Here is a 13,097-nt window from a genome sequence, read left to right as displayed (position 1 = left end):
GAAAGCGGAGCAGGCAGCCAGTGATGTACGAGGAAAAAGTTTGATGTGAAGGGCTGTCAAAACTTTAGACACTTTGATCTGCTGCAGTCGCTGCAATTTCATCTGATCAAAAATGACTGATGATGTGCACTGATAAAATATCCCTGCAATGTAATAGATACATAATTTTCCCATAGTGTGATTAAACTAGACGTTTGTACAATGTACTCGATAGTGTAAGATATATTTGTGCCTATTATATGAATGTATGTTGTCTTTGACCTCAGACATACATAACCTTGTCTGGTACATTGATCTCTGTTTATGATTTGCATATGGGCATTTGTGCACTCAAGTTTGTGTAAATTTAATTGCGTACGTTGCCTTAAAATTGTAACATGAGTACATTTAACCTTTTTACACTCGGAAAAAAACATTTGTACACATTTCAATACTTAAAATAGAAATATTTTTATTTTTATTTTTTATCTTATTCATGCATCTTACCCCTAATCCAATCACTCTCATTCATTGCACTATAGTAGCACCACACATTAACTTTATTTATTTTACAAATAAAACCTTTGATTCCTTAAATCAAAGCAGATTCAAATCAACAAACTGAATATTGAAATCTTATTTATTGTATTAAAGTGCATTAGTTTTAGCTGGATGTGCCTAATCACCTGAAACCTGGGTGTGCCGATCTGAAACAGACCATTCTGTGTAATGTGTGTTTTTACATGAAGTACTTTGACTATATTTTGCATGAATGTGATTTAAGTTACAGACGTGACAAGACCTCCATCACTTTCACTTTGGAACGTCAAGCTAAATATTAACCAAACATTGTTTTACTTTGAAAAGAATCAACGGAAAGCACTTCAGAGTTTTTCCGGTGCATCACCGGAAGAAGCTGTCAACAGTAACTTTGTGCAGAAACTTCTTAAATCAGATTAATTTGAATCAATAATAGTTTCTCTTCCCTCAAACATCCCGCTGTGAGCTTGAACCCATCGATTAAAGTTGACAACGACTTCCTATCCTGTCAATAATTTTTATTTAAACGCCTCATTCGGAGCCGAAGTTCTCCTGCTAGCTCGGCTAAGCTAGGCTAAGCTAGGCTAACCTCTCCATGGCCCCTCTCCGGGTCCTGTGTGTTCACGGTTACCGACAGAACGGCGGCTCGTTCCGGGAGAAGACGGGAGCTCTGCGGAAGCTGCTGAAGAAACACGTGGAGCTGGTTTATGTGAGCGCACCTCACAGTGTCCCTCAGGTCAGAGGAGAAGGTGGGTCTTCATCATCTTCTTCATCTGTTCCTGCCACACACTCACTGAAGAAGAGCTTTAACAGTTGGAAAGTTTGTGTCAGGGGAAAGTTCAGTGGATGAATTCAACTTCAGGTGGACGCAGCGACTCCTCAGATGGAGCAAAGTCACTAAAGATTCTACAAACTAAGTGATAATATGAGCACATTTCTGTGTTTACATGTTGTGATCATGGAAAAACAAAGGACATTTCCATTTACAGCAACAATCATGGTAGTGCTTCTGTTCAGATTCATCACATCGTCCAAACAGTCAGGGTGCAGCCTGGAAAAAGTTTTGAAATACATCAAATCTACGGTATTTATTGTATTTGGATAGAAACAACTTGATGATTAGTCCCAACAGAAGAAAATCTATCTGCGTTTATGTAATTATTCATGTAAAAACACAAAAAGAGATTCTCTGGGTGCAGCTTCTTCTGGGTTTGCTGGTTATCTCTTTTTTTAAATCATCATAGTTTGAGAATCTTTGGAATTTGGACTTTGGAAACAATGGAGGCTGCAGGAAGCTCTGTAGAGGATTCGTCATGATTTCTTAACGTTATCATGATTCACTTGATCGAGACAATAATCATTAGTTTAATTGACCTTTTATGAAAACTAGGACATAATGACATATAACATTCAACTGTCACTGTGCTCATGGTCCTGTCGTCTGCAGTGCCTCTCTTCTAATTTTGAACAGTTCAACACTGCACAATAACCTTTTGTCCTTTCAGAAGCTCCAGAGAAGGAGAATGGTTCAGGTCCTGGAGGTGACGAGGACTCCAGGGGTTGGTGGTTTTCTGACATCCAGGCTCGGAGCTTCAGTGCTCAGCAGCAGTGTGAGGAAAGCCTCGGGCTGGACGAGAGTGTGACGCTTGTGAGGGAAGCCGTGAAAGTCCAGGGTCCGTTTGACGGCATCCTGGGCTTTAGTCAGGGAGCAGCTTTCGTGGCCATGCTGTGTTCTCTTCAGGAGCAAAAACTGGAGCCGGAGTTCAACTTCCGCTTCGCCGTCCTCGTCGCAGGTTTCCGCAGCGCATGCAAGGAGCACCTAAGGTTCTACAGCACTCCCCTACAGATCCCTTCCCTGCATGTGTTTGGACTGGAGGACCGAGTCATCCCTGACAACATGAGCAGGGAGCTCCTCCCCTCCTTCCAACAGCCTCAGGTCCTGACGCATCCTGGTGGCCATTTTGTTCCTGCTGCATCTGTTCACAGGCAAACGTACCAGGACTTTCTAAAGAGTTTCCAGTGAGAAAAACAATGTATGAGTGAGACAGCAGCGCTTACATATTCACAGTGAATGTGGATTATTTAATGTTTAAAATGACAGCTCATGGTAACAATTGATTCCAATTTGGGTTCAACATCATGACCTTTAGATACCTACTGTCCTTCTCAGGGAAGGTGTCCTGTAACAGGCAATAAATAAGACGACAGCTGTTTATGTCATCTATTCTGTCTCTTGTTTTTTTCTTGTGACCTCTTATGATATATATATAATTTATTGTAATTTATTGCTAAAATGTGATAATGACCTTTTCAATGAAGAAACCAAATTTGTGGAATAGATTTTAATGGATCATAGCAAGAACACTGGTGCAATTAATAACCTTCATTATAGCTGTGTTTCAGTGGTATTTATTACACATGTGCTTTTCCTGCTGAGTCTGATGAATGAGAATAGATAAAGATAACAAGATAATCATGTTAGTGATGGTTGCAAAAACAGTGACAAATGAAAATCGAGCCTTGTAAGAAGTTCACACCTCAACCCTGACCAGTTGCTGTGTAATTGCAGGATTTGTGATTTTGGAAAGTTTCTGTATGCAGACATACAGACTCCGGTGTTCTGCCTTCAGAGGCTGTAAGAGAATCCAACTTTGTTTGTCTGACGTTCACTGAGGTCCTCAGCAGACTGCTGCACAGGTCAGTCTGGTTATTTGTTTAGTTGGTTTGGCAACTAGGTAAAAATCAAGGGATATTATACACAATTTGTTTACAGTCATCTCATTTGCAGAAACTAAAAAGTATTTACAAAGGCAACACAACAGTGGAAACACTCCACCATACAGAAGAGTGTCAGGGCCAAGCATAAGAAAATAATGAGATTGTCTTGATTTTTGTCCTTTAGCATTTTGAGGATTAATAAAACTAAATCATCTTTTGTGCATAAAGTCAAAATGACTAATTGAAATGGTTCATCAAATCCAGTTAGAGAAGCAGCTGCGTGGTTTCTCCTTCTGTACAGACGCTTTTTCTGCACAATCTGCTGTTTATATACAAAATGTTTTTTTTTTTTCTTGTGAATGAAATTGATTCTGAAGCACAAATTCACACAAAGGAATCTACACTAAGCATTTTGTAGAGGCAGTCATGTGTGCTAACATTAGTTGTTAAAAAATATACTTAAATGTTTAACTTTAATCTTGAAATTTCAAGTTTACACTCGACATTTTTACTTTATTTTCAAATTCGGAAGAAAACAAAAATTCCCTCATGTCTGGCCCTAATACTCTTCCATACCACAATAACTGGAAAGTTATGTCAAGAATTTTTAAGATTCAGAAGAACCAGAGTGGAAAATGTTATTCAATAAGTTTGAGTAACTATTTTACAAACTTCTGTGTCGTTGTGTAACAATATAAAATCATACTGCAACAAAAAATATTTACAATAAAATCTTTAACAGTTGTTGGACTCAGTTTTCTCACATCCTTACATGTTTATTAAATCACTTTCAGCCATTCAAAAGTAAAAGAGTAACTTATATGGAAGCATAAAATGTGACATGAATGACGAGATGATTTCTTTAGGTGTTCCCTCATATGTACGAGTTTAAGAGCACGCTCAAATACGCTGGGTTCGAGGACATGTTGTTCTTTTATATCTAGAGCATGTGCATGTCAGACTGCGCTCATTTGATTGTTTCCAGATGTGTGCTCTCTCTCTCTCTCTCTCTCTCTCCCCCCCCCCCCCCTTCCCTTTTGCTTTCATCTCCCACCTCTACCTCGCTCCCAACTCTTCTCCACATCCTCGTCCCTCCTACACTCCCTGTGTGTCGACAGCATTGGGCACAACATCCCCATCACATGCCTGCCATATTTATGACGTGGACCAAAATAGTTTTGTCTGGATATCTCAGTAATCTACTCTTGTCGGTGGTTAATTACCTCGCTGAGATGTGTGTGATCAGCCTCGTCTCTTGCTCTCTGTCTATATGTCTATAACATGTCACCTGTTTCAACATCTATTGAGCTGTTGTTGCCACTCACACTCACGCACAGAGATCATGGCTACGTGGTCTCGTTTCTCCATCACAGCCCTTATATTTGTTCTCTCCTGTGCTCCCCTGTGGTCCTTGTGTCCCTCCAAGACCTCACAGCACACTCACACACTCACTCACACACACACACACTAGTACACATGGTTTTGATAACAAGTAAGAGGCGAACGGAGAGAGTGAGTGAGTGAGGGAAACGGTAAAAGAAAAACACAGAGGGTCACTCTTGCCAGTAAGTTTTACAACAGAGCCGTGACTCTCTCCTCAGGAATCCGTTCTCCCTGTTGCACAACAACCGGGAAATAATGGAATGAGAGACAGAGACAGATGAGGGTGGAGTTATCCTCCCTTCCTCCCTGTCTGCCTCCCACTCTCCCTTTGCCTCTCCCTCTCTGGCTGTTGCAGTTTGAAATGAAAAGGGGGAGACCAGGGGCACATTGAAGTTTTCATTGCGACTGAAGGATCACTTTTTCCCTCTTCCCCCAGTGGAGCACTGGGGATGGAGCTGGGGGCAGGAGGGTGCGTCAGGGCACAGATGGGCTCTATTTTGATTATGGAGCGTTTGTTGTTATGGGAGACGGAAGGAGGGGAGGGGCGACATAGTGTGTGTGTGTCTATATAAGACTTGCACTTAAACTCCAAAGAGCCTGGTCATCCCATGGACCAGGCTCATCCAGAGCGTGACAAAGCCGAACAACTTGTTACTACTGCTCCCACCACTGACAGCTCTCACTGGAATAACCTCCGATGCTCTGCTGAGGGCTGGAGATTTCATCACCAGGCCCACAACTTTTGGATTTACACACTTTTCTTTTTCAGCTTCATTTTTGTCTGCATTACTATCTACAACTTTCTGACCCCAACAAAGAGAAGATGGTGAAAAAAAAAGGGACCATTGTGTAGTTTGGATTTTTAACCCAAGTTTTCATACCTCTGTAAAAAGACTGGACATTGAATTGATACGATTATCAATCAGTCTAAGTCTACGCATGTGTCTGTGTGTGCCTGCATTGTTAAACTGGTATGCTGCTGCTGCAGATGGATGTGATGTAACATCACCCTGGATTCTTTCCAGAGGTATGGCCTGCATCCAGCATCACATGGGATTTAGCCTCTCAGCTTCCTGTGTTTGTTTGTGTGTCTGAGTGTGTGTGTGTTTCTTTTGTAAACTACGCAGATAGTTTACAAGAGAGACACACACACACTCACCTCATGACGCGAGAGCTTGTTAGATAGCGACGTGTGTTTGAGGTGTGTGATGACTCATGAAAGAGGGAACAGAGCGAGTATATTTAGAGTTATCAGTCAAAACGCTATTTAAAGAACAGAGAGGGCAGAGGAAAGTCAATTGATGTGAGTGAACAACATGAAATTACCCGGTGAATTGCACAGTAATATTTATGACATATCTTGGCTGACAGCAGTCGTTGTTCGTGTGTGTGTGTGTGGGTGTGGATCTGTATTTTTCATTTTTCCTCCATATGGGCGTGATTTGGTAATTTCTTATTCCATTGCTTGCATTCCCGCACGCTTCTGGTTTTTCTTCTGCTTTGTGGATTTCCTGTTTGTGTGGATGATGTGTACTTTGGCTGAGGCCAAAACTCGTGTGGTTGTTGTCCACGTCCAGTCGCAGCATTCGCTTCATCGCTCCACCTCTCAACTGATTCAGACATATGACCTGTCCGATGGGCCTGTCACCTGGACAACACAGCCGCAGATTTGATTCGCTGCATCATGTTTCTGGCTGACACGTCAGTACATTCAATTTGGCTGTGTCTGGTTAGACGTGACACTTTAACACCAGATGTAAATATGTCCAGAGGTCGTGGTGATGTTGACTGAGCAGGTTCTGAGGTGAACTGAGGACACGGCCGAGGCCTTCTACAGCCGTTTGATCTATGATGTCATCCACAGTCATTTGTCTGCCTGTGTGCTTTGCTGAACTGTTTTAGAGGCCGCGGCTGGGCCCTGGCGAGAAGAGTTGTGGTTTGGCTGTCCTTATAGGTGCCTAACGGACACTACAGGGGTAGATATTAGTCATCATGACCATGGAGGAGGACTGTGGTGGTGTCGGCATAAAACACAGAGAGAGAGAGAGTCATGTCCTGGCTCCAAAAAATGTGAGCGCTGTTGCTCAACCTTGTCTTGTCTTGTTGAAAAGACTGAAGAGAGACATTATAATAATGTCATGAGGATCCATTACTGTGCAGAAGAATAATAATGATAATGTTTGTAACTTCCAAAACTTAAGAAACAATAACAATCAAATAGCCGCTGTGGTAACGACCATAATAAAAGTCATAAAATCTCAGTGACTTTATCAGCATCGCATTGGGATTCAATCGTAAACTATAAAGATATTTATTAGATATACAAATGGTTTCTGGTGTCGTCATTTGCAATAATTATATATGTATATAACTTTATTTCAGGAGCAATTTAGTCCACAACAAAGAAATACGTTTAAGGATGACAGGACTGATAAATCTAAAAGAATGTTAATCAGCAGACATCTACAGCGGTTAATCAGAGGAATGCCCCTCTGGTGTGACCAACAGCAATGTGTGTGTGTGTGCGTGTGTGTGTGTGTCAGAACACTTTACCTCTCAGCCTTGAACAGTAAGAGTTTATGTGCTGTTGTTTATCTGTCAGCACATGAGCTTTTACGGTGCAGGGAAGCCGAGGATAAACAACTGCTCATTCTTTCCTTTTCTTTTCTTTTCTTTTGCCGCCAATAAAAAAAATCCTGGACAAAGGAAATAAGTGGGACAAATGTTATGCATTTCTCTCCATAGTCTTCAGTCAACATACTTTGTGATAAATAGTGAGCGGATGTGTTATCGTGTATATTGTTTTAATCATTTTTTTCACATTGGTGATTAAAAAGTCTTTATTCTGCACAGTAACGCTGTTTACATACATTTTTCTATGTATACAGAAAAACTGTAATTTCACAAAGGTGCAGCCTTGCTCTATGTACGGATGTTTTACTCGCAGCTCCAGACTAATGTTGAAAACACACTGGAAGGTTCAGTCCTCTGTAATTTATTTTCAGTATTTTTAACTAACTTTGAAAAACTCAGGCTGTACAGGATGCCTGAGAGTTTAGACGGCTGCCACAAATAGTTTGAGTTAGAAATCTATGTCTGTGTCGTACTGGAATCACTCAAAGACACGTTTTTCTTCACCCTCTGTCTCAGTTACAAACTGTGAAAACACCAGAGAACATTGAAAGCATCTACCCTCGTATCCACAAAACACTGGAACATGTTCTTAATTTTTTATTTGACTTTATTGAACCATGCACATGTTTTGCTTCAAGATGTTTCAGCTTGAAAAACAATTGCTTCACACAGAGAGAAATTCTGACCTGTAGATGGCAGAATAACTCTGGATATCAGTGGTGCCTGAAGAAGAGCGGATGAAGGACGAGTTTGTATTCTTTGTGTCTTTGAGGTTTTGTGAACAGGTTGCATGTGTTTCTATCTGCATGTGAGCATGTTGGTTGGCCCACCTGTGTGGATCCAGTGTGTGGTTTATGTCTGCCTGCAGGTTACTGTGCTGCCCACTGGGCTTTCCTGTCTGTGCTGCTTTGAAGTGAGGCTGCTCTTGTCTGACAAACAGAGAGTGGAGCAGGTGTTGGAGCCGGCTGACTCATCCGTTCAGCATGCACTCGCTGCATTTATTACTGTACTCAGGGATGAAACCTTAAAGAAACTCATTATATCTAATAAAAAAGAAAGTCAAACAATATGTGTCATGTGTTTCATTGTGTACGTGATTGTTAAACAGTCCCTAGTTAATCAGATGGATTGTATAATGTGTGTTTTGTGATATCACATATAATTACAAGGCTGCATGTTAAATCAAATTAAAGTACAGCTCCAGTATATTATCAAAGGGCTTAATTGCACAGAAACTTACAGCCATAAAAAGGCAGCAGTGCACGAGTGTGCTATCTAACGAGAGTGAACGAACTGGGACCTAAATGAGAGGACACACATCAACTCCAAACTTAATTATTAACTCTAACTTTTCTCTTTTTGTCTTTCCTGGTGGCAACTGTCCCTAACGACCATGGCTGTAGACTGTTACCATGGTGCTGTTGCTAGAGTAACAATCTAAAGCCACGGTTGCCATGGAGACAGCAGGGTGGAGGACGAGCTGGAGTTGGCATGGAAACTGGAAACTGGAAACTGCAAGGTCTCATTGGTTTGAGCGTGGATATTACGCACTTGTACGGTGTAGGACTCCCCCAATGCAAACCCACTCAGGTTTCCTCTCCGAGCCGGAGAGAAGAGACGAAGCAGGAGAGACACACACAGAGAAAACTTCTCGATACGTAGAGAGCTGCAGCTGTCAGGTCAAGACAGTGGCCTAGTCTCTGCATGTCCATGTTGTCTTCCGCGTGGTGTTTGGTGCATTGCCAGGCTTCAGTAGCCATGACTGTAGACTGTTACTGTACTGTGACACTGTATAAGCAGTAAGCAGTCTAAAGCCAAGGTGCTGATGCTCTGGCCAAGTTAGGAAGACGGGGAAGAGATTGTAAAGGAGGACAAACACTCCACTTTGTGGAATCCTGAATTAACAAAAAAAGAGGAGAAGATATAGATATAATGTTACTGGGATCAATCCTGACAAGAAGTAAATGATGATCAATACAGTTCCTCATGATTAGTGGCATCTCAGTGACGTAAACAGATGTGTTGGGAAGACAGGGAATCTGTAAGATTCTAAAAACGACTGCTGCCTCATTTTCTCCATGTTAGAGCTTTTTGTAGCACCATCTCTGTATCATTATTCTCAACCCTGTATAGTTAATTAAAAGAACATGTTGATTACTAAAACTTTAGGGGAAATACCATCAAAAATTAACTTTGATCTACACTAGATTTAAGTGTGAAACAAGTAGAAAAGGGTGTAGGGACGTTCTTAGGCCCTTGAAACATCACAGTGTATGATTTGCAGTCCTGACCAATTCTGAAGTTATGGAAACAGTGATTTTAACCATGAGTTATCAGACTGGATTGACTTGGAAATGTAATTCTGCAATTGTCCGAGTTGCGTAATATAATTACAAAATGTATTTGATCTATTTATCTTTTAAAGATGAAACCATTATTTACACCAACAATTCAGCAAATGAGGATTTCAACGTTCAGAAACTACTTTTCAAAATATGTACATGTTTTAATATAACAAAGAAATGTTATCAATTGATGATCAATTACTTTTACATCATCTACTGATCAGCCAGTCAAGTCGATGGTAAAAACTTTGCAGTAAAACTCAGTCAGATATATATTTTTATTTAATAGCCTAGAAAACTTTATAAACTTTTGTTGAAAAACTGTTGGCAAGTTTGCCAAGTTTGGCATTAGGCACCATCCACCCACTGTTTTCCTGTCTCTGACCTAGTTTGTGTTTGTGTGTGTGCGTGTGTGTGTGTGAGAGAAAGTGAGTGAGACAGCAACAAGAGAGAAGGAGAGACAGAGACTGCCAGTGAACTTGGTTTGAATATTTTTTAACATTAAATGGAAAAGAATGGGATTTTTTAAATGTTTTAATGGGTTATTTGATCAGCTTGGGAATACAGTGAATATTTGGATGATTTAACATGGACATCTTCAAAAAAAAAAAAAACAGTCCATAGCCAAATACGATTTTAAGAATATTGGACACTAAATTACATGAAACAACTTTAAAAACGCACCATTTCTCTTGTCTCTTCACTTTTAAACTACTGTTTCAGACTCTTTAACCTGGATGATGAGTCTGTGCTGCTCAGTTCACTGACCCTGTACCTGACTGGAGATTTCAAACCTCATGGTGCAGTGGATTTAAGACTTTAACACCATTCAAACATCTAACTCATTAGAGACAAATCTTTGTTTTCACCTTTTGAATATATTTCATTAACATTAACCTATTTTAAACATAGCCTTTATTAAAAGATGTAATCATTTGAGACGTGTCGTGTTGCATTGACTACAACAGGTTCCCTCTCGTGTGTTTCAGCACCACATCGCCGGGACAGCGTCAAAGCGCCGCTGAGTCTCGGAGCTGTCCGCGGTGCTGAACTGGAAGACGGCGGACAAACAGCGGAAACTGAAGCAGCAGATGTTGTCATCAGATGTTGTCATCAGATGTTGTCATCTTTAAAATGGTGGTAACGTGTTTTTAATCTCATCGAGAGTTATCGTGACTCTATAAACCGTAACTCTTAACGACCACCCCTCGTTAATGCATCGCCCTGCTCTCTGCAGCTGGACCGGAGTGCTCCGTCTGCGGTCCCTGCCTCCATCACCCAATGGATGCTGAAGTCACGCGTCTCGGTGCTCGTGAAGTCACATGCCCGAGGGTAAGGGCGTGTGACGTCACTTCGCGAGCGAACCAATCGCCTCCCGTTCCATTCTGGCGTCTGGCTTATCAGAGCGCGTGGGCAGCGGCTTGGTCTGGCTCGGTCTCCGTGGCACCGGGGAGAAACCGCCTCGACTGTGTGTGGGCTGTGTTGACGAGCATGCGGACCCTTCGGCGCAATACGCACGGAATCCTAAACAGTATGAGCCTGAACCTGGACTCTCACACTATTTTTTCAGTTCATACAAAACCCTTCTAAAAGAGGAAAGAGTTGCAATTGCTTCTCAAGATTTGGCTTCTAGAAATACACCACGCAAAGTTACAGAATTCAGGAGCAAAATGAAACTTAAAGATGATAAATATTCTGTCATGTCTGTGAAGATTCTCAGTCAGTCATGGAATCTTCAGAAGTTGTACAAGTATTCAACTGGACTTGTGTTTCTTGAAGACGTTTCACCTAAAAGGCTAAAACTGAAGAAGCCTCTTGGAAGTCCAGTTGACTACGTGCACTTTTCCAACTTCTGAAGATGTCCTAACAGCTGTTTAATCTAGAACAAAAATATATATAATGATAATAATATAGTCTAATATCTCAATGTCTTCCAAACCTATAAGTAACATGGTCTGGTTGAAGGCAGATCAGAAACCTCAACAACGAATTGTGAATGAACAAGGGGCTTTCATTGACTTGCTCCACGCACTCCTCCCTCGTGTTTTCCGTGCACGAGCCTCTCAAATCGTGCGCATTCGCACCCACGCACGCCTGAGGATCATACTCCGCAGTGTGCGCGTGCGTGCGTACGAGCGTGCCCATGATGCCTTTAAAAGGATTATAGTAAGCGACTGCGTATCCCTCTGCAAAGTGCGCAAGAATGACGCAGGGCTGACTTCACCGCCGGGCGACGTCACAGAACCGAGAGTGAAGAACAAGGAGGGGAAAAAAAGAGTTGGAGGAGAGGAAGCGCCGACCGGAAGTGCACGGAGGGGGGAGGGGGTGCCGGGGAGGAGGAGGAGGGTGAGGGAGGGGGAGGGGGGGGGGGGGGGGTGGCGACACACTGGAAAAAAGTGATGGCTATAATGTCTTCACTATCACCGGAAACCTCCCAGTGCCACGCGCTCCCGAGGATGTACAGGATTTGATGAGGAGCTGCGCCCCCCCCCCCCCCCCCCCCCCCCCCCCCCCTTCCTCCACCTCTCAACACGCACACACACAGAAATCTACATGTGCACACACACACACAGACACAGTGGAGTGTGCGTGCCTCTGTGTTTCTGTGCACAATCCGCACATCTGATGTGGGCAGCACCGGTCGAGAGTCACATCAGAAACCACGTCAAATTGTGAAAGTGTGGCAGGTACACATACCGCGTTATGACCGTCATACCTGGTGACATATGTCGCCTGTGTGCGCCGCGCGTAATTGGAACGGGTCGAACCAGATTCTGAATTGAAATTGGAGTTTTATCCGCAGTTTGTATTTTCTGAGACATTCTCTTCCTTTCAGGACGCAGAGTGAATGCTGCCCACATGGGAGAGAACATGAGTCACACTGCAGCAACTTCCAACCACCGAGTGAAAAATGAGAATCAAAGCAGGCTGGAGAGGATGAAACCGTCCAACGCATCCTCTCCTGTGGGCTGCACTTAACCCAAATCTCCCGCCCGGAATTGTGATAAAATGACACAGATGTAGTTTGTAGAAACAGGAGTTGAACTTACCCCAGTCAAAGTTCCCACGCAGTGTGACCACGGGTGCTGTGGAATCGTGTTTGTCCTATCTCTAAACTCAGCCTTCATCGTCACCACCAAACTGTCAGCGCCAAAATCTGTGCCACGCTGTCTTTGCGCACAAGACGCGCGTTGTCCCTCTCCTCCAAAGTCGCTTCCCATACAGACCGGGCTCTCCCATCAACCGTAGGCTTTTTATAGAGATCCCGTACTATTAGAGGGGAACGGGGGGGGAGGGGGAGAGAGAGAGAGAGAGAGGGAGGAAGGAAGGAGGAGAGGGAGCGCTCATTCAAAGATTCACCTACACATGTACGTGCGTATACTACGTCACCGAGCGCAGCGCACAGCTATTTATAAAGGGGGGGGGAAGTATAGCCTGAATCATTGTGCGGGTCTTTATAAAGAAGGATGGAAATAGCGTGTTTCGTTGTGTACACGC

General features: G+C 42.7%; 1 protein-coding gene across 1 annotated transcript; it reads left to right on the top strand.

Moving 5' to 3' along the window:
- Positions 1 to 860: 860 nt before the first annotated feature.
- Positions 861 to 2,743, top strand: ovca2 (OVCA2 serine hydrolase domain containing). The gene is made up of 2 exons (XM_020097019.2): positions 861 to 1,268; positions 2,025 to 2,743. The coding sequence occupies exons 1-2, from the start codon at positions 1,115 to 1,117 to the stop codon at positions 2,540 to 2,542; spliced, it is 672 nt and encodes a 223-aa protein (XP_019952578.2). The 5' UTR covers positions 861 to 1,114; the 3' UTR covers positions 2,543 to 2,743.
- The last annotated feature ends 10,354 nt before the right edge of the window (positions 2,744 to 13,097 follow it).

This window comes from Paralichthys olivaceus, chromosome 15 (assembly GCF_024713975.1).
Source record: "Paralichthys olivaceus isolate ysfri-2021 chromosome 15, ASM2471397v2, whole genome shotgun sequence".
Taxonomy (NCBI): domain Eukaryota; kingdom Metazoa; phylum Chordata; class Actinopteri; order Pleuronectiformes; family Paralichthyidae; genus Paralichthys; species Paralichthys olivaceus.
Note: the sequence above shows the minus strand (reverse complement) of the source record. Positions and strands in the feature narration are given on the sequence as shown.

Excerpts from the sequence above, each read along its gene's own strand:
- ovca2 (XM_020097019.2), top strand. The coding sequence starts at position 1,115 with ATGGCCCCTCTCCGGGTCCTGTGTGTTCACGGTTACCGACAGAACGGC. Across the intron at positions 1,269-2,024 it reads CCCTCAGGTCAGAGGAGAAG|AAGCTCCAGAGAAGGAGAAT; the intron begins GTGGGTCTTCAT and ends TTGTCCTTTCAG.